Source organism: Lates calcarifer, linkage group LG4, assembly GCF_001640805.2.
Source record: "Lates calcarifer isolate ASB-BC8 linkage group LG4, TLL_Latcal_v3, whole genome shotgun sequence".
In the NCBI taxonomy this organism is placed as follows: domain Eukaryota; kingdom Metazoa; phylum Chordata; class Actinopteri; family Centropomidae; genus Lates; species Lates calcarifer.
The window spans coordinates 16,088,992-16,115,298 of NC_066836.1; the positions used below are offsets into that span (position 1 = coordinate 16,088,992).

The 26,307-nt window shown below is 40.7% G+C and overlaps 3 protein-coding genes across 5 annotated transcripts; 2 read left to right on the forward strand and 1 right to left on the reverse strand.

Moving 5' to 3' along the window:
• Nucleotides 1–4,284: 4,284 nt before the first annotated feature.
• LOC108883651 (E3 ubiquitin-protein ligase MARCHF2) lies at nt 4,285–8,856 on the forward strand. Its single transcript, XM_018677032.2, has 5 exons — nt 4,285–4,604; nt 5,794–6,118; nt 6,233–6,428; nt 6,690–6,899; nt 7,484–8,856. The coding sequence occupies exons 2-5, from the start codon at nt 5,934–5,936 to the stop codon at nt 7,637–7,639; spliced, it is 747 nt and encodes a 248-aa protein (XP_018532548.1). The 5' UTR covers nt 4,285–4,604; nt 5,794–5,933; the 3' UTR covers nt 7,640–8,856.
• Nucleotides 8,857–9,672: 816 nt separating this feature from the next.
• LOC108883652 (ras-related protein Rab-11B) lies at nt 9,673–15,751 on the reverse strand. 2 transcript variants are annotated; one of them, XM_018677033.2, is made up of 5 exons: nt 15,522–15,750; nt 12,896–13,091; nt 11,388–11,581; nt 10,945–11,025; nt 9,673–10,386 (listed from the first exon to the last, which is right to left on the reverse strand). In XM_018677033.2, exons 1-5 carry the CDS (start codon nt 15,559–15,561, stop codon nt 10,241–10,243), a joined length of 657 nt encoding a protein of 218 aa, XP_018532549.1. In that variant the 5' UTR covers nt 15,562–15,750; the 3' UTR covers nt 9,673–10,240. The 2 variants fall into 2 exon arrangements, with proteins under 2 accessions (XP_018532549.1, XP_050926052.1); XM_051070095.1 differs by lacking the exons at nt 9,673–10,386; nt 10,945–11,025 and adding an exon at nt 11,143–11,309 and having other exon boundaries at nt 15,522–15,751.
• A 1,206-nt stretch (nt 15,752–16,957) lies between these two features.
• Nucleotides 16,958–25,261, forward strand: LOC108883650 (mitochondrial import inner membrane translocase subunit TIM44). Of its 2 annotated transcripts, none has more exons than XM_018677031.2 (13): nt 16,958–17,079; nt 18,122–18,226; nt 18,419–18,583; nt 18,681–18,761; nt 19,006–19,155; nt 19,562–19,695; nt 19,821–19,906; nt 20,199–20,291; nt 20,474–20,598; nt 21,220–21,270; nt 21,541–21,630; nt 21,811–21,921; nt 22,305–25,261. In XM_018677031.2, exons 1-13 carry the CDS (start codon nt 17,050–17,052, stop codon nt 22,422–22,424), a joined length of 1,341 nt encoding a protein of 446 aa, XP_018532547.1. In that variant the 5' UTR covers nt 16,958–17,049; the 3' UTR covers nt 22,425–25,261. The 2 variants fall into 2 exon arrangements, with proteins under 2 accessions (XP_018532547.1, XP_050926051.1); XM_051070094.1 differs by lacking the exon at nt 16,958–17,079 and adding an exon at nt 17,311–17,507.
• Nucleotides 25,262–26,307: the final 1,046 nt, after the last annotated feature.

A 26,307-nucleotide genomic window follows, 5' to 3' on the forward strand; every position in this document is an offset into this window, starting at 1 on the left:
GTATGACAAGTTGGAGTCATGTGGTTCACTCTTCACATTTGTAAAGTGAAAACCAACAACGTCATGTCCTGCATTAGGGAGGTTATGTAGGTCTCATGACACAAAGATTCTGAAGGAGTGATTCCATATCAGATGAAACGGGATGGCATGCCCCATACTATTAATCAGTATTAAGGTGAAATGAATGGATTGCCCTTAAATAAAGATTTTAAAAGAAGATACAAATGTAAAAAGCTGTGACCAGCATCTGCTTTGTTTAATGTGTTAATGGGATTTCTCCTGAACAGGTCTTTCTCTCATTATAACCCCAGTTCTCAAAAAAAAAAGTCTGAAAGGTATTTAACTATTTTTTTTTTCATATAATTCATCAAAGACAGGCTTTTTTTTTTTTTTTCAAAATCTTGCCATTCTACTCAGGGAAGAATGCTGCATAGTATTTCCAGAGGTGAAATACCAAGTGAGTAAGAGTTTTATGCCACAACAGATTAGCAGACTTTTTTTCTTTTTGTTTTGCTTAGTTAATTTCTTTTGTAATGCCAGTGGTTCTGTTATTACATGCTCTGTAAAAAGAAAAACAGTTATTTGTGAGCTAAAAGCATTTCCAGGGACAAATCATTTTTTTCAGTACCTTTGTGTGATAGATGGGTTGTTTTTGATTTGTCTAATTTGGATTACTTCTACTGTATGTAATACATTTGTGGATTTAATATGCTACAATCAGCGTCATGTTTTCTTTTTCTTTTTTTCAGTTGGACTATTTGTACCTTTAAATCAATACAGTCTGTGCATGGTTAAAGTCCAAAACATCAAAAATAAACACTGATGGATAGATATACATAGTAATACTCAGAATGATACCAAATAAAATTCTATGAAATTCCAGTGCAGTTTTGGTATTTGGGGGGACATGAAATAAGAGATGAAATACATCCATACAACCCTTCATGGTAACAACACTGTAAGACAGACAGTGGCGATCAGAGGGGAATTACCAGACTCATTTACAGTGCACATTTCCCTAAGTATTAATGGTTATATTAAAATTAAATAATCCCTTTCTGCTGCTGAAAGTGACACATCATGTTCAAAGTGCCTCCGAATATTGAATGATGGTGAGGTGCTTTTGGGTGTTAAATTAAGTACCTGGTCTTTCATCAAAAAATGTAAAATGCTTGTACTCAGACTATTTGACAGTTGGAGAATGATCAAGTTAGTGACCCTCCAGGACAAGAGTGCATCAGAAAATGAGGGAAACTGAATTACTGCCTTACCCTGGTGCTCATGACGACTCCTGCTGACACTTTAAAGGATCACGAGATGGAACTGCAGCAACTGAATTATACGGTTATTGAAAGCAAAACGCTGAGAATAAATTACGCAATCTGTCTGTCTGTATGTGTCTGTTGCTCTGTCCCACTCTTTGGGTGTCGCATCCTCTTTTAGTAAATGTATGTGTATACATACTGAATGTAGTGTTGACCTGGCTTCCAACCTCCCAAGATCACAGTCTGATTTAGCACCAGTGGGACCTGTCTAATATTTTGTAGATCCTCGTGCAGCCAAAACAGCTCTGATCCATTGGGGCATGTACACAGGACTTCTGGTGCATCCTACAGATGCCTGATCAGATCTGGGGAGTTTGGAGTCCAGGTCACACTTTGGGCTCTTCACCGTGTTCCTTGAGCTATTTCTGAGCAGTTTTTGTGGTGTGGTGGGAGCATTGTCTTTCTGGCAGAGGAGTGTTGTTGCCTTGTAACTAGATGATGACTGTTCTGTTTCTTCATCTGTCAGTGGTTTTAATGTTGTGGCAGATCAATGTATATAATTACTGACACAGTCAAGACAGATGAAGCATGCTTCTCCAGAAGCTGAGTCAGGTCTTTCTCAGGCTTTATGATGAGGAGAAATACCTGCAATAGCAGGCTAGAATCAAGACACACTGTATGCAGTTAAGCAATGTGAACTAATATTGTAGCAAACACTTTGTCACAAGTTGCTAAATCTCTGCTATGCCATCCAAAATATTTTAAACCTTGTCTAGCAGCAATGGATCATGAATCCTATAGTCGTTGTTTAAACACAATACAAACCAACACACACATTACCTGAATGTCACTGCTAAATATCTCAGAAATACTTTAAATACTTTAAATGTTATTTTCTTACATTTTCAAATGGTGGCAACCTGGTGTATAAAGATAAAACTGCTCAAACATTCAAAATGTGTGACTGTAAATGAACTGCGTGTACATTTCTCTGTCTGTCCATGTTAAAGTCCACTAACACATGTCTCATGATATCCCACACATGCGGAGAGGTGGTGTCTCATGATTTCTGTTGGACTTTGACCAAACTGACTGGTTTGGTCTGAGGTGTGTGTGCGCATGTGTGCATGTGTGTGTGTACTGATCTCCATTCGCAGTATTGTAGATCACACACACCACAAGTACGCCTCTTGTTTATCAGTGTTTGGGTTCAAAGGGAAAGAAAAGGAAGAGGGAAAGGGAGAAGATGAGGCATGGCAAAATGACAAAAATAGATACTGTTTAACCAATGGTTAAAAATTATATATGGACATTACTATTTTAGGTTACACCAAAGGAACATTTTAGAATTTCTGATGGCATACATTTTAAAAGTCTCCAAAGTATCATCAAATTGAATGCTCCTACATAGAGCAGAGATAAACTGTGGTGTTATTTTGCATATATAATAACAAAACACTCACTTTTGGTCCAAAAGTGACAGAACAAACTCCAGAGCTTTGTGTTAGTCAGTCAAGATCTAGGTCAAGGAGACTTTTTAATGTTTGCTTTTGTGGACATTAGTGTCACTGAGTTTGTTTTTTCGGAAGCTTGTGCTAAAAAAGAAAAAAGATTTAAAAAGTCATTGACCACAAATGAATTACTATCTCAGCTGACATGTGGACACTTCAATATCAGTATGCCTCCAGGAATCAAACCAGGCCAGGTGCAGCTCTAGTTCACTTCATCACTTCATGGAATCTGTAAAGTCTGATTGCTGTGGTTTGACCTTCACTCATTTGTTACTCTCTACATTAGATTGTCTCGTGAAAGAACATATAACTGGAAATGCCTGCCTGACAAACAATCACATCTGCAAACTTTCCTGGAGGAGAAGTATGTAAGTAATATCAGCAAACTGTACTTAAAGTATCAAAGTAAAAGTAGACATTATGCAGCCGACAGGGCTCTGCCAGTGTTATATTATCATACATGATTTTATTGAATTATTATCACTTATGTATTATCATGTAAGTAGTGTTTAAACATGGCTAATCCTGGTTAATTTAATTTGTTGTGCAACAATGCATCACGTTATATATATTTCATATATATGTACACATTTCTCAAATTTGTATTTAGATGCAGTAAACCCACTTGAGTAAAAATATTCACCCTCTACTAATGCTGTGACTTAAACCAGAGATTTTCAGAAATAGAATGAATGCATAGAAACCTAGAGTCTACTGAACACTGAAACTGTCATTGCTGTATTCTGTATTAATTGTGCAAATGACTGACGACTAAAAGTATTTGAATGAAATCTTCACATTTTGTGGAGGAACTCAGACCCTTGTTTAGCACCCCCGAAGGCCTCTTGACCTCACCAGCGAGACAAAAGTCCCAACTATTCTCTATGGACAAGGAAACACTGAGAGAGTTGACTAAATGCTTCCATCTAGCGGCTGTATTGCGACATAACTTACTACAGATGTTTTCTCGCTGTTGGATAATGGTCGTTTCTTTGTTGAAATTAAACCAATATTAATTGTAAAATTGAGACTGAAACTAAAACATTTTAGCCCCAGTTTATCCGAACGTACGTGACTGAGACATTTGTTGGTACTTGTACTGTGTGGTGCATTTATTCCCCCTTGTAAACTGCTGTTGTAAACGGTTGGAGGCGGTATTTGTGTCATTGTTCTTGAATATCAAATATGTGAGGAGTATCTAAACATTTACACCGAACGGGTAGTTGTTGGTGGCTGCTTTGGTTCAATTTACTTTATGCTATTGAGCTAACTGCTAATCAAGTCACTGGACAGAAGTGATAATATACACCACTTTTTCATAGGTTCCATCTGTTTTTATGCGATTGCTTTGTTTACTGATCCCCATAATATCAGACGTTGCAACAAAAAAACCTCATTCCCTCAAGCACACTAGTCTTCTTTGCCACATTGATAACCGATTAATGAGAGCGATTTGTCGATTATTCCTGTATTACTAACGACTGTGAAGGCAGCATCGTGTCACATGACCAGCGCACAGCTGAGGGATACTGAGGCAGGCTTGCCCGTTGCTAGCCAGTTAGCCGCGTTAGCTGTGTCTAGCAATCCTGGCCGAAGCAGTCGTTTCCTCTCGCCTTTCCGAACAAAATCACCCGAGGGAGATATACCACCAGCCATGGAGGGGATACAGTGCATGTGGTCGTCTTCTGTATCCCCTCGTATCGTCAGCTTTTGGTTAGATGTCAATGTCATAGTTTGTAGCTAGGGCTGTGTAGTTAGCTCAGCTAGCCTGTGTCTGGTTAACACAGGGCCAAGGCCAAGGCCAAGCGAGAAAAAGGGAGGCCGTCGGGTGAGTAAATTTACACTAACGTCTAATTTTCACCTTGTTTACAAGCTTCTCTGAATACTGACATAAGATATCGGCTTGTTGGTGGACAGCTGTTCAGCTACCGTGCGTGGTTTCCTTGTATCAAAATATATGTAGCCTTTGTCGGCGGTCGCACATAAACGACTCTAACGGTTCATCAATCATGTACATATCGGCCAAAATAAGCGGCGAAAGTTTAACTGGTTATCATGTGGTAAAAGGAGAATTTTTAGATTTACAGAGCTCACCCTGTCTCACAGTGCGAGGTTCTATCCTCTTGATATGTAATATGGTGATAAATATTGCTAAGATACCTGAGTTTAAAAATGCATCAAAATCGCTATGACAGTAGGTTTATTTTGCTTGATCGTCAGCGGCTTTGAACACACGGATATGTTTTCATACTCATGTTATGTATTGTATTTTCACTGAAGTTTTAAGTTTATACTGATGACAGTATCAGTATGGAGGGTCGCAGGGGGGCTGGTCGGGGTACACAGTTAGTTCCTGACAAGCCCACCTGAACCCCCCGCCCCCCATGGTCCCAAGGTACACTCAGAATTTCACCTTTAGACAGATTTTCTCAGTGCACAATGAGCCATGTGTTGCATTCAGAATTTGCTTACTAACACAGTTTGTTGAATCTATGTCAGCCTTATTTACTGAGAAGTATGTTTTACTTGCATTGCATAAAACATTTCAAGCATAAAATGTCAATTGTTCATGGCTTCGGTGTTTTAAATATCTTGTGTGTGTTTTTTTTTTTTTTTCTTTATATGTGTCCCTGTAATGTACCATGGCATATTTGACATTTTTGGAAGCTGTCACATCTTGATTTTACCAATTTTCTGTGAGGCTGAAGCGTAACTTGGCCTTATAAAATGCCCTTGTACTCAAGGACCCATTTGGTAAATAAGGATTTTGTGTCTTGCTCCAGGACTGTCCAGAGGTTGTGTGTCTTGTTTATTCACAACACCAAAATTTTCCAGTTTTTGTGAGACCTGGGGCTGGAATTCACTTAGTCACCACTCTTGTATCAACATGGCATCACTGAGCTTTAAAAAGAAATGTATGAGAGGCTCACACAGAGTGACATCATGTTGTACTTATGCAGTCATTCCAAGTCACCCATACTTTGTCTTCTGTTCATCTCCACTTCATTCTCCACCAGCCATTTGCTCTGTAGGTGGACGGAGGAGGAGAGGAGAGGAGTAGCACATCAGGTTTTGGATCAGAGCGCCTGTTAGAGTTGCCTCCACCACTACCACCACCATCATCATCATCATCATCGCTGTCACCCTCAGCTGAGCCATGTCTTCGCCAGGGTGCTGCCACCTACCTGGCTCCCTTTGTGATTACTCTGGGAACACTGAATCTGATGCCTCCAAGGATTCGGAGGAGTCTGATTCTACCGCGCAGGCCCAATACATTGCCAAGGTTACAGCTAAAGATGGCCGCCCACTCTCCACCGTTGTCAAAGCGGTGAGCTTGCAGAGGTAAGAGAGAGAGGAACTCACGGGCGGGGGCTCCAACAAATACACTGTAATTTCACTGTACATTGGTTAATCGTCACACTGTCACATTCACTGCTCTGCTGTTTTCCTGCACAGTGATGTGGGCATGTGTCGGATTTGTCATGAGGGAGCTGGAGGAGAGACGCTGCTGTCGCCCTGCGACTGCACTGGCACACTGGGTAAAGTGCATAAGAGCTGCTTGGAGAAGTGGCTGTCCTCCTCCAACACCAGCTACTGCGAACTCTGTCACACAGAGTTCACTATTGAACGGCGACCACAACCACTCACACAGGTTAGAGAGAGAGTTTTCACTGGGAGGGTGTGTTTCCTGTCTTTTTTGAGATGGAAGTGAACAATACTAAATTGTCTATAGCAAGGGAGACTATTTTGTCTTTGGCTTTGTGCTGATGTTTTAAGTAATTTTTTTTGTTGTTTTAATTGTTATTTGCAAACATAGATAATTCAATTGATAGAATGAACACTAGCTAAGGTGATACTGTATAAAGCTAATTATTAGGTGGACCAACGATTTTGTCCCTCTGCTTTCACTCAGTGGTTGAAGGACCCGGGCCCTCGCAGTGAGAAGCGCACGCTGCTGTGCGACATGGCCTGCTTCCTTCTCATCACCCCCCTGGCGGCCATCTCTGGCTGGCTGTGTCTGAGGGGAGCCCAGGACCACCTGCAGCTGAAGAGCAGGCTGGAGGCTGTTGGCCTCATCGCCCTCACCATCGCCCTCTTCACCATCTACATCCTCTGGACGCTGGTAACCACTGGCATCACTAAGTTATTTCCCCTGTAACTCACAGACGTGTCTCTGTACTTGTGTTCAGGTGCTAGAAGGGCATCTGAACACAACGCTCAGGCATTTTCACACCCACAAATGACTTAAAATGTAATTTGGATATAATTAGTTTAATGTGGAAAATAATCCTGAACAGGCTTAAACACAGTGCGGAGAATGCCAGCCAGAAATTTATGTTCTGCCTTTGATTATTGTAGAAATTATGTTACTGTTTTCAGGTCGCAGTATGATTGAGAATAGTAAGGATTTTACTCTGCACATCTCTTTATCTGGACTTAATTGGAGGATGTACCGTCAATCTGAAACCTATCTCAGATACCTAATCCTTTAATCCTCAGCAAAAGAGTAATAAAAATGACAAATTGTGAAAGATTAGCCTTTCTGCTTACAGCCTATGAGCACCTGTCATGCAGCAGTTGCAGCCTCAGCATATCCGTACTATATCTGTTTCAAATATCTCAGTGTCAGTTTTATTGACATCTGTCTTTTCCTCCTTTATCACCTCCTGCCTCGCCCCCTCACTCTCTTCTTCCATTCTATCTCAGGTGTCCTTTCGGTATCACTGTCAGTTGTACTCGGAGTGGAGGAGGACCAATCAGAAAGTGCGCCTGCTCATGCCCGACATGAAAGGGGCGCACACCACCCAGCGTTCGGTGCCGACCAAGTCAACCAAGAAAATGACTGATGAGACCATCGTATGAGTGCAGAGCAGTGGCAAGAGGAATATTTAAAAATAATGCTCACTGAAGCACTCTCTAAAAAACAAAATTAATCATATTAATGAACTTTTGCACTTCATATGGACCATTCTGAGAGGGAAGAGCTGCTTTTCCCCTTCTGTTTTCTTTTATTGAAGCACTTGATGTAAACTACTACGGTATTGGCCGACCACAAAAAAAGTGGTTTTGAGACGAACTCATTCCGGAGTCATAGTTGATGTTGAAAGACAGAGGTGTCACCGGACAGCCAGTGCTGGGATGAGAACAGCCGAACACATGGATAATGGACTATTCAGCCCGACTGTATGTCCGTGACACAAACCTATGAAATACTAAGACACAAGCTAATGTAGCAGGATATAACTGAATCAGCATGCTACTACAGTATAATATGAAACATACTCACACTACCTATAATTCCCCCATGCCCCTTCACAATGTATTTAGCTGTTTTTGAACAATGGGCGGCCACTAGCCCAGCGGAGGATAATAATCTAAAAATATGATTGACAAAGTCTGTCTGTGAATATTCTTTCTCGACAAGGAGAGGGCGACAGTCGCTCATACCAACGGTCCTGTCTATAATCTGATCCCTTTTAAAGTTTCCAGGTAAAGCTTTATCATTGCTGTCTAAGCGGTGACACTCAAATCATTCTTTTGTTTAGAAAGCAGCTGAGGCATCACATATTTATCACACTCGTCATGGGGTCGGTGAAGATTGTAGTATATGGGATAACACTTAACTGCATCCGTTAAACGGCACTGCAGTAACGTATAAGGAAATAGTATTGACGCTGATGAAAAGTGTTTACATTCCAATTGGATGATGTTTCTACTATTGTCATAAAAGTGCATTAGCAAACGGCCCTGCTCCACTTGTAAATGCACCATTCATAAATTTAACTGCCTAGCAATGACCAGTAGTAATGTCCTACGTCACAAGAGATGCAATTTTTAAATAGAAGAGAAACAGTGTTCTGAATAGTGAGATTACAGACTTTTGTCCGATATAAAACACAGAAATGTATCAGAGCAGGCTGGTACTCAGTAAAGGTACAAAAGAGAAAAGTGTTTTGAGATGTCAATCAATGTATGCAGCATATACTAAACAAAGTATTTTGTGTTATTGTAGTCTTCCTGCTGCATCCCCTGGAAAGTTGGGTCATTGTGCAATAAAACAAGAGGGACTCCTGGACTCAGCTAGTGTGAGCTGTGACTTGTCTGGTGGTTTTAGGTTTTTTTTTTTTTTTTTTTTTTTTTTGAGCTCAGTCTAGTCTTTGGAAATATGTTCAGTGATAAACTGTAGTGGAATTTAGCAACGTATGTGCGCTCAAGTGCTGTGCTTGAGTACAATTTGACGGTATCTGTTCTTCAGTGTTATCCATTTTATGCTACTTTTTACTTCTGCTCAACTATATTTCAGATGCAAATATTGTACTGTTGTCTCTGCTGCATGTATTCAACAGCCATATTTACTGGTTACTTTACAGATACTTTTCACACATATTATTGGATAAAAATTAAACCAGTGGTTCTCAACCTTACAGGCTTGTTACCCCTTATAAATAAGCTGAATGTCTATTTGGCCCATTGTCGCATTTTAGATATCTGTTGATGTCAGTTACACCAGAGTGATTTCCTCTCTAAACTTCTCAGAGGGTTCAAGTTTCAAACAGGTCAGTTATTCTAGATATCACAAAAATGAAATATTAAAGGAAACTACTTTTCTTCTCTCCTTTCCCAATAATCATCTGATGGCCCCACTGATTAATTTTGGAGGGAGGCAGACCCTGAGGTTGGGAACCACCAGACTAAACTACCAAGCTGTATTTAAAATCGATAAAACTAGCTCCACCTTGACCTGCCACAAAGATTAAAATGCATCAACAGTCTAATAATCTAACACGTAAAAATGAATCTTTAGGCTTAAAATGGTGGTGCTGTGGTGAAGTCACTGTAGTGGCAGAATGTCATCTTGTGTTCATGCTGCTATAACAAAAAAGACCACAGAAACATAATATTGTAAAATTTAATTTCATGGCATTAATATAATGTATGTGAGCAGACAAGCTATCAAAATCAAAACAAACAAAAGAATATATTTTACACAAAATGAAATAAGCATCAGCAGCGTCACAACCACTTTTGAGATGATGACTGAACGAGGAGGAGGGGAGCCCAAAAACAGGACTGCTGGTACAACTGAAACAGGCAGGATTCAAACCCAGGCCTCCAACATGTGGCAATAACCATCTACCAGGGAGATGTCTAGGCTTACAAGGTCTCAGGCAAGGCTATTCTGCTACACTATTATGGGGGTAACTGTGGCAACTACTTACGAGGTACCATCAGTCCTGTTTTTGCACTAGAATGTAGCAGACTGTACCTGGGTCAGATTACAATTTGAAATCAATTCAAACACCTCTCTCTGGGATTGATCATTTGTGGCATAACAGAACTGACTCCATTGATCTAAAAAGTGCAGATTCAGACAATATTGCACCTCAGGCGGATGGAAGCATAACCAACACTGTGGATTTCAATTAATAATCGACCCAGGTGAGGAGGGACGGTTGCCATGGGTTACAGGTTCTGACAGCACTGCAGTTTGCTCCCCCTCTGGCCGTCCGTGGTTGGTGGCACGCTGATGTCCACCACATTGTTTCCTGGGGACTCGTCATGGGCAGACCGCTCAGCTATCTGTTTCTGCGAGACGATGCGATAGATTTCTGTTTTTGAAAGAGCAGAACACAAACAGATCAGCCATTTTCCCTCTAACTGCTCTTCTTGTTTTGGGTGGACTGGCAGAGATCAGCTTACAGGTTTGCCTTTCTAACCATATTAGGTGGCCAAAACTGAATCAGTCCAGTTGACGTAGGGAAAGCAGCACCTTTCTTCTTATTTGGCACATCAGTACATCCAAAAAAAAAAAAAAAAAACGAAAGACATACCCACAAAAATACTGAAAACCAGTCATGAAGACAAGACACATAAAAAGACAAATAAAAATAACCTCCCACAGTGAGAGGAAGTTACACAAGTTCAAGAGTTTAGTCACCAGGAATTAACTAATTTTGGCAGCAAGTAATCGGTGTCATTCAGTGCTGCTAGTTTTTAAAAGACTTTCAAATTATGCTCTCAGTTCCCACATCACAAAAAGTTCAGTGTCTTGTATGGTAAAATCTTGAGCAACACTGTTTCAGCTCTAGAGTTAACTTGTCAGGGTGTGTTATTAAACCAGTAATTGTGGGAATTAACTCTGATGTGCCATCTCTTCATGAGCATACCTGTAAGGATATTCTTGAAGGCCTCTTCAACGTTTGTCGAGTCCAAGGCTGAAGTTTCTATGAATGACAGATTGTTCTTCTCTGTGGGGTGAGAAAGAAAACACAAATATTGAGCAATGAGAGTGTATTACATTTAGAAACACATTTAGAAAAATAAGTTAACATCTTGTCACCTTTAGAAAAGCAAACACAAAACAGTTAAGGGTTTTGCAATGTCCTCTGCTTATTTATTTAGGAATGACAGACCATGGAAAGTAGAAATAGTGATGGAGGTAACAAAACACTTTGTTGGGCCCTGACGGAGATTTCAGTTGTTACAGCATCACAGGCAGCTGACTAGGTGAGCAGGAGTACATATCAAATATCTGTAAAAACAATAAACACACAAATGTTTCCCCATATTCCAATTCAGCCTTCTTGTGTTTCTTTCTAAGCTCCTGTACCTGCGAAGGCCCGGGCCTCATCTGTGGGCACAGCCCTGAGGTGGCGCAGGTCGCTCTTGTTGCCAACCAGCATGATGACGATGTTGTTGTCGGCGTGGTCCCTCAGCTCCTTCAGCCAGCGCTCCACATTCTCATAGGTCAGATGCTTGGCTATGTCATACACTAAGAGCGCGCCCACCGCCCCTCTGTAATATCTGTAACGAGACCAGGGAACACAGTGGTAACAGCTATGATTCAAGCACATTTTAGGGTAAATGGACTCCACTTATGTCGCACTTTTCTAGTCTTAATGAGCACTCAAAGCGCTTTACACTACATGTTACATTCACCCATTTGTGTTCTTTCTCACATTTTAACAGGTCATTTCGCAGCAGACATTTTGACGTGCAGCAGGAAAACCGCAGGTGTTACTAATAACATTTGTGATGGCTTCATTTTATCCTAGTGTCCCAGTGAGCCATGTGACAGCGTAACACGAGCCAGCACGCACAATATCAGCTATAATGGAATTCAACCATTGTTAATTTTATTATTTACACCAGTTCTTTTTCAACTGCGACATGTCAAAATGTCTGCCATGAAAAAGGCTGTTGACAGAAACCTTTAGGGTGTCGGCAGGTCCATAATAAGTCTCTTTCTTTCTTTCTGGTTTAGTGCTCACTTTAAAAACTCATGTAATTGGATTTTTCATGACAAATCTCCTTCTGCTGCTTGTACAGTGACTAATCCAGAAAAGAGTGCAGTTAATACAAACTGCAGTCTGTCAACTAAACACAGTTGAAATCATGTTATCATGTTAACAAATATACCATGTTCCTCGTGTCTTATTCGTCCAATTTATATTTTAAAAGCCATTATGAGGTGATTGCTTGAAAGTGGGATGATCTTGTACTTGAGGAAACATTCTCACCACAAAGTCCATTTAAGTAGCTGTTTGGGAGCTTTCAATCATATCACACGATGTTGCTCAGTTGTTGTGGTACTGTAGATTTTTTGTTTTTTCGAAGCACTTGTAAGTGATCGGAAAAAAATAACAGACTGATGAAGATCATTTGCTATGATCGAAAGCTCCAGAACAGCAATTACAATGGCACTGCAGTGTGGTTGTTTTCTGTTTGTTTTAAATTCAGCTTCATGTCTGATTAGAAAAGTTAGAGTCAAACCAAAACATATTCTTACACTTTACACATTTGCAGTTTATAAGAAGCTTTTATTCTATTTCTATATGTCATTTAAATGGAGTTCCTTGGGTTATATGTCGAACTCAATAAGATTTAATCCACTAATTTACATGTTCTTGACAAGCGTAGATGTTGCTTACTGATTGAAAGTGCCATCTACCTTTTTAACTGGCTGTTACAGGACATAGCCAACAATCGGCCACATTTTAAGTGACCTAGACTAAAGGATAGAGTGTCAATTGTGACTGCACTGCTAAAGTATTCCCCCACACAGAGGGGTGTTAGGTGACAGGCAGAACTATCTGCACCACACAGAAATGGACTCACGCAGAGGTGATGGCTCTGTAGCGCTCCTGTCCTGCTGTATCCCAGATCTGAGCCTTTATCGTCTTGCCGTCCACCTGAATGCTGCGCGTGGCGAACTCCACCCCGATGGTGCTCTTGCTCTCGAGGTTGAACTCATTTCGTGTGAATCGAGAGAGCAGGTTGCTCTTCCCTACGCCTGAGTCCCCAATTAACACGACTGTGGAGAGAGAGAGGAGGAGAGAGAGCGAGGGAAAAGATGAGACAAGAGTGTGTGTATACGGTATGTGTGATGGGACGGGTAGGGGATGGGCCGCATATATTAATAGATCCAAGAAATGTTGATATTGCATAAAGCAGTGCCTCTAAATGTTAGGCTCAACAGAACCCGGGGGCCTCAGGTTTGTGAGTGTGTGTGAAATGATTTTTCAACTGTAAAGTAGGAGCCAAACAAATTACAAAATACTTGAGTCAATATATAGGCTCAGTGTTACATCTCAGTAGAGCCTGAGAATGTGCATTTTCCATTTTAAATTCATTGCAGCTCTTAACCTCGTGTAAAGAATCATTTGGAGTCCGTAGAAATAAACATTGGAGTTTTTTTTATCCATTACAAGTGGAGTCTCAGCACCATCTATCAACAACACAACAGCAGGGCCTCATATATTAAAAACAATATCACAAATGTGGCCAAAAAAAGCAACTACAGCCCTGCTCTGTACTTCTTCAAAAACATTACTGGGCTGTAATGAGCTACACCAGACAATGATCTGTGTCTCCTCCTGCCTGAGGGCCTTCACTGATAATTAACCAAATCAGCAACCACTGTTTGGGTTGAGGTGTTCTGCATATCCAGCCTGTTTTGGGTGTAACTCTAGAGAAGCACTTGAGTCTAAACATCTAAACAAAAACAAAAACTGACATCTGTTAGTGGCCAACCACCCAAGACCATGAAAAGCTACTCTTAACTTAAGCCATCACCTAGCCATCTAATAACCCCCAACAAGAATTAAAACATTGAAGTGCCTGAAGGATTATCCACTAAATAAAGAGGCACTTCAGTCTGTGATGGTTCTCTGCAGAACCACAGAAAGGCTAAATAATGGAGTACAGAGGAGGTTTTTTAAGATACATTTTTTCACAGAGCGAAATATGCTCAGCTGAATAAATGGCTTTGCTTCTCACGCTGCATCTTTAATAGACTGTATAGGCTTTAGTTTTCACAAATCAAGAGGCCAAAACACCATGAGGAATGTGAGATAAGTAAACTGCTGAAATCTTCCTGAAAGCTCTCAGGTAGGGAGGCTTTAACCTGAGGTCACATTTGTCCTGTAAAACTTTCTTTCTACCCCAGAGCTTCAGCATGTATCCACAAGAAAGAGCTGATTAAATACAGAGATGTATTTTTTATATATATTGACTGTTGCAAGAAAACAACAACAAATGCCACGAGTTAACTGCAAAGTCACTTATCAACTTCTGTTTCATATTCATAACTTGCATTGATTGTTAACAGGCTCTGTTGTTCAGGCATGGTCTTAAGATGTGGTAAATGAGTCATTGGAGGAGAGTGATTGATTAGGCTCTTGGACCGGGGTTGTGCTGGTGTCAGGACCGGGGCTGAGGTGGCTGCTGTTCTCAGCACAGCAGCAAGAGGTGGAGCCTCTTTTTTTTGTTTTCTCTCTCTCCCCCGACAAAAGGAAATAGAGCCGAACTTTGTCCCTGTCGACATCGCGCTGGTCCGGGCTGCAGGAAGCTGATAACAGGCTTCATCAAAACCTGAATCGACAGTTTCAGGCCGCCTTGCCCTTCCTGTTTCGGGCCGGGTACACAGACGATGGCTCGGGCAGAGAGAGACAGAGAGGGAGAGAGAGAGAGGGGGAGAGAGAGGGAGAGAGAGAGCCCTCGCCTCCGGCAGATGCCCTATTCATCCCACAGAGGATACTTTGTTACATCTAAATGGCCTTTTGGCTCATACAGGCCCAGGATGTTAATGTGCCACAGGAGCTGATATCACGATCAAAGGGAGGCATTCTGGATCCAGCTGAGCACTAAAGATAAACATGGACCTGAGTCTGGTACCGCTTCAATCTCAGGGACAGTCTATCAGGCCCAGTTGCTGATTGTCATTAAAAAAAAAACTGAAATACACTCAGTGATATGAGTTGCTGCATTTTCACTGTCAACAAGAGCTGAGCTGAGTAGCATCCTCATCTGAGGATGAAGCTTATTGATCAGTAGAGGCAGAGGCTAACAGGCCTTTAATCAGCCACATGAGGAAGAATCAGTAGAAAACATCAAATGAGTTTTAACAAATGAGGAAACGGTTCAGTGTAACCACCAATGCTGCTCTATGAGTTGATGAAAGTTTAATAAAAAAGGCAGCGCAATGATAGGGTGTTGCATCCCATACCTATAAATATAGCTGCAGGCGTTGTAATGTAACAATGACAGCATTATGTTGAAATAACACCAACCGATTATCATCCGGGCAGTTCCTGAGAAAAACATTAGTCTGCTTCCTTAGAAAATGCACACATCTGCTCAGCGAAAATGACACAATAGGAGATTTACAGGCATTTAGAAGAATAGCTTTGTCGGTTCTGAGACTGAGTAAAGGGGGAATGCAGTCATCTTTTTTTTTTTTTACCTTTGAACAAGAAATCGTATTCATCGTCTCGGTTCCCCATTCTAGACGAGGCCGCTCCAACGCTTGTCTCCGGAAGAGGATGTGTGAAACGTACGGGTATGAATTGTCGTTATATGCCAGAAAATGAAGGTAAAGGTTTGTGCTGAGACTCTGCGCCAGTGTTGGCTGTCAAGGCGAGCTGGCCGCAGAAAGGGAGAGCTCTCAACTCTGCAGAGGGAGGGGAGGAGTCCCTGCAGTTCACATACCTTCCTCGCGGGGGCGCTCTTTACTGGCATGCCAGCAGATACATACCATTCAGCCGCGGTTCACAGTCTGACACACACACACACACACACACACACACGTTTAATTCTCAATGGAGAGAATAAGGTCAGGCCACAAAGGGCATTCGCGCCATTTAAATTCAGCTCGCATTTACATGTAAAATGTGAGCATTACCAAAGCATTCAGTGGTGGACATGTATGTGTGTGTAAAATCATGGTTGGAGGAATATTCACAGTTTAAATGTTATTCCAGATACAGTAGTGTGTTAGCTCAGTTTTATCAGGCAGTGATAAACAAATTCAAATTATGAAAATGAATTTTTCTAAATTAACAAATTGAAAATGTTATGGTGGAGATATTTTGTAATACAGGAGAAAATGACTTCAAGACTGAGGAGAAATTACAGGGACACATAAGAAAATAGCTAGATCAAGGAATAGTAGTGGTTTTTATTGTTTGTTATATTTAGATATTATAAATATAGTAGGCCTATTTAGGCTATTCTGTGCTGACAAAGCAGACTTGTCTTTCCAGTAGAAGTTACACACATTATCTTAATGAAGTCAAGTCTTTTAAGAGAAAGTACACTAAAATAGACAATAACATATATATATTTTTATACTCCCTGTAGTGAGTGTGAATTCCTAGAGTATGTCTCTGTATTTTGGCCTTGTAACAGAAGGTCCAAGACATACCAGTGGTAATTCATTGTGATATACTGGGACATTCTCTGATTCATAACTACTCACTCACATTAAACCCAGTATCTCAAATGTAAATTATTAGAGCTTATTCAGTCAGTGAAAATTTTGCGTCAGCTTTTGCTTCAAAACTAATAACTTTTTAAAAAAAACAAACAAACTAGATCTAGAAGTTTATAACACCAAAAACACCAAAAGCTGACTGGAATAGTACAAATAAATAAGAAAACAATGAGATAGGATAGGCTACACAAAACATATCAACAGGCACCAAAAAGAAAAGAAAAAACACTTAAAGTTTTTCTGTTTGCACTCTAACCAATAACAGCCATATAATTCTCCTGTTTTAGGGAGACCGTTGTGATGTATAAAACACGAAGTGTACTTATTTATTCATTTGTTTACTTGTTTATTTATTGTTTTTTGGGGTGGATTATCCCTTTAAAGTCGTGCTGTCACTTAACCCCGCCCCTCGCCCCCCAGCTCTGCTCCTATTGGTCGAGGGGAAGGTCAGCTGCAGCAGCCAAGACACACGTGCTGCTCCGCGCATTTCAAGATCAAGATGGCAGCCTCGGTGTGTCGGTGCTATGAGGTGAGACGCTCATTCATGTCCTTCAGTCCAGCTCCCAGTTTTCCAGCAGATAACGCGGTGAAGGGAACAGGTTCAGGCGGCTTCGCAGTTGGTCTTTTCCCGTCGCTCCGTGTAGAGGTCACTTCACGAGGTGTTTTTTATTCAGATAGAGAACGAGGTGTCCGTTAGTAAAGGCCTGGTTGCATCAGACGCACGGCAGAGCTTATTCCTTAACCAAAAACGTCTGAAATTAACATTTCGCTTTAGCTTTGTAGGGAGAAATATGTCCGTGAGTCTGGGCTTTTAGCGGGTTACATTTGTTTTAAAAGTGAGCCTGTTAGACTGATACATGTAGCCAGGCATCTCCACAGTGACAAACCCTCCGGTTACAAAACCTCCGGTCTGACAGGTTCAATAACCGTAGTCTAACAGCTCACCTCTTCTTTCAGGTAACAGTGAAGTTATTGTAAATTCTGTGATCCATCAGATTCTGTGATTTTAAGATACCTTGTGGGTACAAATGGTTTTATTAGAGTTAATCACTTACCTTACTGTTGCAACTGTTATCAGACATACTGCCCCCTCACATGTTGACAGGTGTGAGGCCCATCATCAGATTCTGTGGAAAACTGCATGTTTAGTTAATTGCACAGTTGAAGAGCGGCCTATTTTTTCATGTCAGCTGTAGGGATTATATTGACTTGTTTTCACCTCAAGAAATACATTGTGAGCCTTTGCATATATCTGCACTACAGGATAAACTAGATGAAACAGAGCAAAGTGTCAAAAACATCTGTAAGACTTTCAATGACACAGTTGACCAGCTGCTCAGATAGCTTGTGTTTTAATAGTAACAGCATCCAAGGTAAATGTTATTGGCCTGAATGCTTGACCTTAACAGTGAGGGCTCCGGAAGCTCTGTTATGCTGTGGGTGGTATTTCCTATTTTACGTTTTTGATCAGTGTTGTGTAGCCCATTAATCACCTTCCATTTATTGTCCATCCACTGCAGCGTTGGTAGAGCTGGTATTTGTGACTAACAGTGACGTTCTCTTCGTTGCAGCTTGTTGGCAGACGTGCCTTGGGCCTCTGCTCCCGGTCTCTGGGCTCCTCAGTGTGGAAAGGAGATGCATACAGGCTACACAGGAGCCCAGCTGCAGCTGCGCAGGTACACACTGACCCATCCCATCCCTCTTTAAATCACACATACTCATTGTTGCTTAGGGAAAAGGATCACTTGTTTGGGGAACTTGAAAGTTGATTTTAATAGTCTGAATTACAGTCATAATCTTATGTCATACTAAATGTTACATGGACTCTATCTCCTGTCTGTCTGTCCACTTCCTGTTTGTCTCATCAGGTGCGATATGCTTCAGGACGTAAAGGTTTTCTGGGGGAGTTTGTGGATAACCTTCGTCAGGAGTTCAGTAAAAATCAGGAGATGAAGGAGAACATAAAGAAGTTCAGAGAAGAGGCCAAGAGGCTCGAGGAGTCTGATGCTCTCCAGCAGGCCCGCAGGAAATATGTAAGAACATTATTTAGGCCGTCAGTGATTTTAATATCCAGGAGTGTTTTTTTGTGTGTGTGTGTGTCATGTTAACAAATTTTCTTTCTTTCATTAGAAATCTATAGAGGCTGAGACAGTGAAGACTTCAGAGGTGTTTAAAAAAACCTTTGGCTCCCTGACAGACACTGTCAAAGAGGTGATGTATCAGCACTTTATCAATAAAACCGTCATCATAAAACCTTCATATCTGAACATATTGATTGTTCTCTCAAAATGGATACATACAGCATTTATTACATCTTTGATGGATAGTTCCGGTTTGGAAATTGTATGTGTTTGTCTTAAAGTGTTAGATGTCAAAAGTTTCTGGTTTTTAATGGTAGGAATGAACTTGTCCGTTAAACGGAGTCTTGTGCTTTTTTTTGTCACTGTGACCACAGGGCCTTGAGGAAGTCAGTCGCACTGACATCGGGAAGAAGATCAAGGAGGGTATGGAGGAGGCAGCCAGGTCAGCCATGCACTCTGCTGAGTCTGTGTCCAAAGGAGGAGAAAAACTGGGCAGGACCAGCGCGTTCAAGGCCATCTCACAGGTTAGAAGTAATAAAAATAATCTGGTTAAAGCTGATAAGAATCACAGCACTAATCTTATTTCATCATGAGTGAGTTCATCACCCAAATCAAATCATGATTTGTTATGTTTTGGGTACAGTAGGGAGAGCAAGAGCATAATATAAGACCAGTGTTCCTGAAATTTACTCAGAAACTACAGTTGCTCTTTTGCTGCATTGATGATGGCAGCTGCAGCCGGGCTGATTATCACGGTCAACAGTCAACAGCCAACATACTGCCAAAGATTTTTGGGTCAAACTCTGTACTTTTGGATTTAGGTTTCACTGAATACTGAAGCAAAGTCCTGTGCTGAACAGTTACAATGAAAACATTACATGTGTTGTTATACTGCACTTACAAAAGGAGTCTGTGTGTTTCTCCCTGTAGGGTGTAGAAACGATGAAGAAGGAGATTGATGTCGGCGACGCCGGCCCGTACAGGGCTCCCTCTCAGCTGAGGAAGAGAAGCGATTTCTCCTCTAAAGGAGGAGACAGTGACTCCAGAGTGTTCGAGGCCAATGAGTAAGTTTGATATATCACTCTCATCACTGCTGTTTTATAGGAGCCTGTAATAACATTTCATAGCACCAGTTGTTGTAAACATCTCTCATAATGTGTGTGTGTGTGTGTGTGTGTGTGTGATGCAGACAGGCTATGGGTGTGGTTCTCCACAAGGATTCAAAGTGGTACCAGCAGTGGAAGGACTTCAAGGACAATAACATTGTTTTTAACAGTAAGAAAATCCCTTGGATTTATTTGTGTAGATACTGTGGAATTAATATTATATAATACAGTAATTCACCTACAGTATGCACGTGTGTGATTTCTTTTCAAGGCAGCAGGTGGCACCAGATTCTTTGCTGTAGATTGCATAATAATCTAATACAGTTCAGACATCAGATGAGTGGCCCATGTGCCCTCACAGATGCAGGTTGCATCGACTGTTAGCCCTCAAAAACACTTGCATGTATTTTTTTTTTTTTTTTGTTAAACAATGTATCCTGTTTCCTTTTTGTTTCCTACAGGATTCTTTGATATGAAGATGAAATATGATGAAAGTGACAATGCCCTGATCAGAGCATCCAGAGCTGTAACTGACAGAGTCACCGATTTCCTTGGTAATGCTCCTCCATAGTTGATTTTGCAGTTACTTGTCTTTGTTAAAATAATTTTATATATGATTATCCTGGCTTCCCAAAACAGAATAAAAACTTGAAATCTTGTTTCATAGCAGATTTTGTAGGCTGCTGTTGTGTGAGTGATCACTTTGTTGCTGATGTTGTGGGTATTTGTTTTCCAGGTGGTCTTTTCTCTAAGACAGAAATGTCTGAGGTGCTCACAGAGATCCTGAAGGCAGATCCCACCTTTGATAAAGACTCTTTTCTCAAACAGTGTGAGAAGGACATCATCCCCAACATACTGGAGGTAAACAGACTCTTCCCGCCTGCGTCATTCACGCTCGTCTCTGTTTAGTACTTGAGAGGTGTTTCACCAAGGAGGCGCGGAAAAGACTCACTGATGAATCTAGTCTCGATCAGATTCAGAACTTATGATTTCTCCTGTTAGAGTTAGTAATACATTTACAAAGCAAATCTGAGCAGCAAAAGACAATTCACATTATTGATGGCAGTGTTTTGTCCTTTAGTCATTCACAGAACAAAAGCCAATGATGCAGTTTGATGGAAAAAAAAAAAAAGAATTTGTGCCCTTATTTAAATCAGCTAAGCCAGGGATGGCAGTAAGTTGGCAGCTACATCAGTTCGAAAGTGGTCTACGTCATCTGATTGCATCAAATGTGGTTTAATAGAATTAAGATCTATTGTGGTTCAGTCTGCAAACAACACTTCCCCGCTCCACTTTATGCTGCGACTGGTGTCTGTTTACATTTTTAAAACTCCCTCTCACCTGGTTTGACTGAAGTACATGTTACTATAGTAATTCAACTTTAATGAGCAGGATTTGTGAAAATATGTCGAGCATACTACCTAAGCTCAATCGTGAAACACTCATGTCATTTCTAATGCCTTGTCACTGCCCCCTCTGCAGGCTATGATCCGTGGAGAGCTGGACGTATTAAAAGACTGGTGCTATGAAGCTGTAAGTGATACACCTCCACCTCTTGATGTGTATTTAATCAAATCTAAATGAATACAGGGTTAGAGGTAAATTATTATTAATATTGCCTCTTCTCTCCTCCGCATCTTTTTGTCAAAGTTTTGATGTATTTACAAACAGGAATAATCACCTTTTCAGGCATAGAAACTCTCACAAAGAGCCAATATGTTGGTCCGTACATTTCAGTCAGCAGACAAGTATGTGTATGTGTCATTTTTCATGCCAGATGTGTTTTCTTCTACATGTCCACAGACATACAGTCAGCTGGCCCATCCCATCCAACAGGCCAGAGCACTTGGACTGCTCTTCCAGTCCAAAATCCTCGACATTGACAACATAGATGTAAGTGCTTTCACACATTTTCAGATTTTTTCCCTTGTGATGAAAATTCACTTCATCTACGTGCAGAAAAGCGAACACAGTTACTGTTTCCATGCTGTTTAGGAAATCAAATTACTGCAGAAAGTGACAGCATCGTTCCATTTAACCTGTTTGTTCATTGTCTCTGTCTCTGTCTTGTAGCTAGCGATGGGTAAGATGATGGACCAGGGCCCAGTATTGATCATCACCTTCCAGGCTCAGGTCGTCATGGTGATCCGCAGCCCCAAAGGAGACATTGTGGAGGGAGATCCGGTCAGTCAGCTCATAACTGCTGCACCAGAACAGTGAATCTAATAGATATAATTAGAGTCATTTCAAGGAAAACAATGTTAAGGCTGAAATTAGATAAACACACATGTTCCATTCACATCCATCTTTATTACTCTGAATTTCACAGGTTTGAAATAGCAGGATCCTCTGGCTTGTTGTACTTAATGCATCTAGTGTTGATTACTTAATTTGAATATTAACATACCGCAGATAGTCTGTCAAGCAAGTTGCATCATACATCCTCATCACAAGCTAATTGCGGTTGTTAATTGCTTTAGTTCTGAAATTTGAACTAGAGGAACCCTCCACCCTCCTCAGCACCGTCTCTTCGGTTCTTACCCTCTGCTCCTCTCTTCCCTCAACAGGAGAAGGTGATGAGGATGATGTATGTTTGGGCATTGTGTCGCGACCAGGAGGAGCTAAACCCCAACGCTGCCTGGAGACTCCTGGACATCTCTGCCTCCAGCACTGAGCAAGTCCTCTAGGAGGAGGAGGAAAGCAGGTGAAAAGGTCCATGTGGGTCAGATGAACTGAGAAAAAGGACAGAAGATACAAGAATGTGCCTGGAATATGTGCACATACTGACTCATATATTTATACACCTGAGAGCAGAAAATGCTGCGGTGTTAAGCCAGAGACTGTATTTGCACACAGTATATATATTCATCAACTTTAAGGTGCGAAAATATATATGAACATGGAGATAAACTAAAGGTATATGATAATATCCATAGAAAAAAGTGCGTTCACCAATATGTGCGTGTAGTCTCTTGCACTGGCTAGCTCAGTGTTTGGGTCTCCAGGTGGTGTGTGTATTTAAAACATTTACATTAATATTGAAATGGACAGAACCAACTTTTTCACCAACTGACTAAAAGAGGAGCCTGTGTCATTTCCCCCACTGTATCGTCCAGTGGTACAGTCCATCCATACCAGTCTGGTGGCTGGATCCAGGAGCACAGAGGAAAAAAAAGGCCATTGTGCCTGTGACTTCATCCATTGGTCTCTAGAAGGACATTTAATTGCTCACCACTGTGTTTGTCAAGTAATCTACATAGGAAATTTAAACTGGGCTAATGGCATGGAGCCTTATTGCAGCAACCGGGTCTCTTATGCTGGGACAGCATAAGGCAGACAGGTCCCATGCTTCAAATTTAAAGGGCACTCCCAACAGTTTTACACATGACCAGTCTACTCAGCCTTCTGTGGAGGGAGTTTCTAAAATCCAAAATTTCCAAAACTGGATTGGGCTTGAGACTTTTTTTTTTTTTTTTAGCAGAAAGTCTGTGTTATGCTGTCTGTCAGTGTAGAAGTATATACAGCCCTTTAGTGACACCCTTAAACAAACAATACCCGTCTCAGATCACCATAGAAACACTGTCAGTGTTTCTTTGAATGAAGTTTTCTTCATCAATGCCAAATTACCAGTGGCTATTATAAGAAATGGACCTTAAGGAAATCAGCTGTGGTGGTTTCTGCTCGGTTCCTCCTGCAGTCACGTCGGGGGGAAAAAAAGCTAAATACATGTGCAGCAAGTACAATTACTTTTGAACCATATAATATAGGATGTAACAGTCTGTGCAGTCAGGATCCATCCTGTCGTACGTACTGAAGATCAGAGCACTCGATGCACTACAACCTGAGAAACCACAAGCACACCAGAGAGGGCATATCCAGGTTTGTATTTGCAGTACACTTTGAAACACAGCTTATGTTTTCACAGTTTGTGGTGCATTAGCCTCTGATTCACTATGTTCTCCCTCAGTTAGAGGAAATGTAATGTATCTACATATTAATGAGCTCTTAACTCCTTGTAAATATATCAAATGTCGAACTGCTTCTTTGTAAGCCTGGAGGGGACCACATAGAACTATTGTCACCATGGCAGCTTTATTGTTTGAGAATCATTTGTCATCTCATGTTGTACATTTTTCAGCTGTTTGTCATATTGGACTGGTTTACTGTTAATGTTCGTGGCTCTTCAAGGGGGAAGTACTGAAGATAAAAACTTGAATGAATGAGCATGTGACTGCATTGTTGTGTTGACTCTTTCTGTCATTTATGCTGTGTGATCATGTGGGTCTCTACTCACGTGTCACTAAGGATCAAACACTTTATGATTGATTACTGTTTCTTTCCTTGATTATTTTGTTAATCTAGAAAGACGTCCATGCTTGTGAAGAGAAGTTGTATAACAAATTCCATTAATGTGAGTTGGTTTGTTACTAATGATACTAAAATTCAAATTTCCCTGATGGTCACAACATGCTCGACTCTCATTCTCTTTGTCATGAGTCTTGGTGTCATGCTGATGGCGTGTTATCCACCACATGGTTGTGGCATTGAGAGACAGAAAAATCTTATGAATGAATGTGAATTCATTTCACCAAATCCACCAAACAGGGCGACACTCATTGTAAAATGTTGACGTTAACACATGAGAGAACAGACAGGGAGAGACTTGCAGTTTTAGTAGGGTATAAACATAATAATGTTTCCCAGTCTGTCAGTATAGATATTTTTGGTATACAATGAATATTAATGTTTTTTGGTTTTTTTTAGGTGCCTTGACCTTTCATTTGGTGCATTTGTCAGATCCAGTCTTCAGGAAATATCAAACTCTTGCTGGAAGATTGTATGAAATTTACTTAGCTTTCCTCTAGTGCTACTAATGGCCAAAATGTCATCTTTGGACACCAAATACTGTTTATCATTAATTAGAATTAGGATTCCCAAGCTGTCCACGGGGATGCATCTTTTTTGATTTAATGACAACAAAGCCTTTCCTCAAGCATCACCCAGAGGAGAAACCGTTCTAATGTTTTTTTCTTTGCAGCACTTTCACTTTGTGGGCTGTAATGATCGTTACATCATTCATCAATTCTGTATATTAATCCAAGTCACAAATACTGGATTGGTAGACCCAGCTTCCTAACTTATTAGCATGTCTGAAAAATCTATTGTGTCAATAATGGTTTAGGAAATCATCAGGTTTGCTTGAAAAATGACTTTGTTCATGGCACATTTCCCATGATTAAGAGCCATTATTTACAACATGTAGTGCATATGCATTTTAAAGTTTTCCCTTAAGATTTACACATTACATCCATCTTTCAAAAGCACATTCATGATTTTGTGTTATAGTTGACCAAAGAAAAATCTATTCATGAGTTTTTCTATTTTTGTCCAGTAATATGTGTGTCTGCAGAATAAAGAGCGCAGTGTTATGACTTGCTTGGTCCAAGCTTTCTTACAGTCAGCAGCTTTGTATGCATTGTGTGGGTTTGTGCTCGCAAGAGAAAATTAAACTCTGTACTCTGTGTGTGTGTGTCCTTTGTTTTCTCATTTCAAAACTGACATGCTTTGATAGATGTCCATGGATCTGGCCATTGACGCTGGTTGATAAACCTATGGATTTGGCAGTATAGGGATGATAGATCAGGCCTTAAATAACGCATGCCTGTAGATTCACACACAGGGCCAATATAAGTGGGACCTCATCCCACAGCTGTCTGATGTGATGAATGACTCCGGACGCCCTTATCCTAACTAACCTCCTTCAGTCCTCCGAAGTCCACTCGCTTCTCTTGACTCTGACTGGAGCCTCTGTGAGAACAAACAAAAGCTCAGTGAAAGTTAATCCATGACTATTGATGGTATTATTATCAAGTTTCAGCAGCACATTTTGACTTAAAGTTTACTTTTTTTCTATTTGCAGAACAAGTTAGTAGTAATTTAAATTACAGGATATAAGAGGAACATCCTCCTGTTTTGTCTCCTGACCAATGAGCTGGTTGGATGCACCAACTCAATGGCCAGAAAAGGCCTTGGAGGCAGCGCTGTACTTTGCTTTATCCTCTACCCTAGTTATTAAAGCATGTTCTTGGTGGCACACTACCATGTATATATATACTGCACCAAGCTATGCTTTAGTCTACATAGTACAAAGGCTTTCAATGCAGTGATTGCAGCAACATCAGTACATTATGTAAACAGGTATTATGTGTCCCAAAACAATATCATATTTATCTTTGTGAATGTCTTGAAAAAATATGGTTTGATAAGAAGCGACATACTTTGAAAATACAGTTTGTGATTTGACTTCTCTTGGTCCTAAGTGAACAATTGAGTTTGATAAACAGGGAACCTTCGCTTATACTCAGCGTGCTCCACAGTCCTAATAACTGTGTCTCTTTCACATGAAAACAACCAACTACAGAGCAATATTTCACAAATATATGTCATTTGTACTGGTTTCACATCCAAAATTGTGCCTGTGAAATATATTTATGCAAGATGTCATAACTATTCCTTTGACAGCATATATGTTGGACATTTTGGGAGAAATGCATATTCATTGTGGTTGCC

What these genes read in the sequence shown, in the direction of transcription:
- LOC108883650 (XM_018677031.2), top strand. Translation starts at nt 17,050, where the DNA reads ATGGCAGCCTCGGTGTGTCGGTGCTATGAG. An exon ending in GCCCAGCTGCAGCTGCGCAG is followed by an intron (nt 18,227 to 18,418) that starts GTACACACTGAC and finishes TTGTCTCATCAG; the next exon opens with GTGCGATATGCTTCAGGACG. An exon ending in AGAGTGTTCGAGGCCAATGA is followed by an intron (nt 19,696 to 19,820) that starts GTAAGTTTGATA and finishes TGTGTGATGCAG; the next exon opens with ACAGGCTATGGGTGTGGTTC.
- LOC108883651 (XM_018677032.2), top strand. Translation starts at nt 5,934, where the DNA reads ATGTCTTCGCCAGGGTGCTGCCACCTACCTGGCTCCCTTTGTGATTAC. An exon ending in GACCACAACCACTCACACAG is followed by an intron (nt 6,429 to 6,689) that starts GTTAGAGAGAGA and finishes GCTTTCACTCAG; the next exon opens with TGGTTGAAGGACCCGGGCCC. An exon ending in TCTACATCCTCTGGACGCTG is followed by an intron (nt 6,900 to 7,483) that starts GTAACCACTGGC and finishes ATTCTATCTCAG; the next exon opens with GTGTCCTTTCGGTATCACTG.
- LOC108883652 (XM_018677033.2), bottom strand. Translation starts at nt 15,561, where the DNA reads ATGGGGAACCGAGACGATGAATACGATTTCTTGTTCAAAG. An exon ending in TACAGAGCCATCACCTCTGC is followed by an intron (nt 11,582 to 12,895) that starts GTGAGTCCATTT and finishes GTCTCGTTACAG; the next exon opens with ATATTACAGAGGGGCGGTGG. An exon ending in CTTCAAGAATATCCTTACAG is followed by an intron (nt 10,387 to 10,944) that starts GTATGCTCATGA and finishes TTTCAAAAACAG; the next exon opens with AAATCTATCGCATCGTCTCG.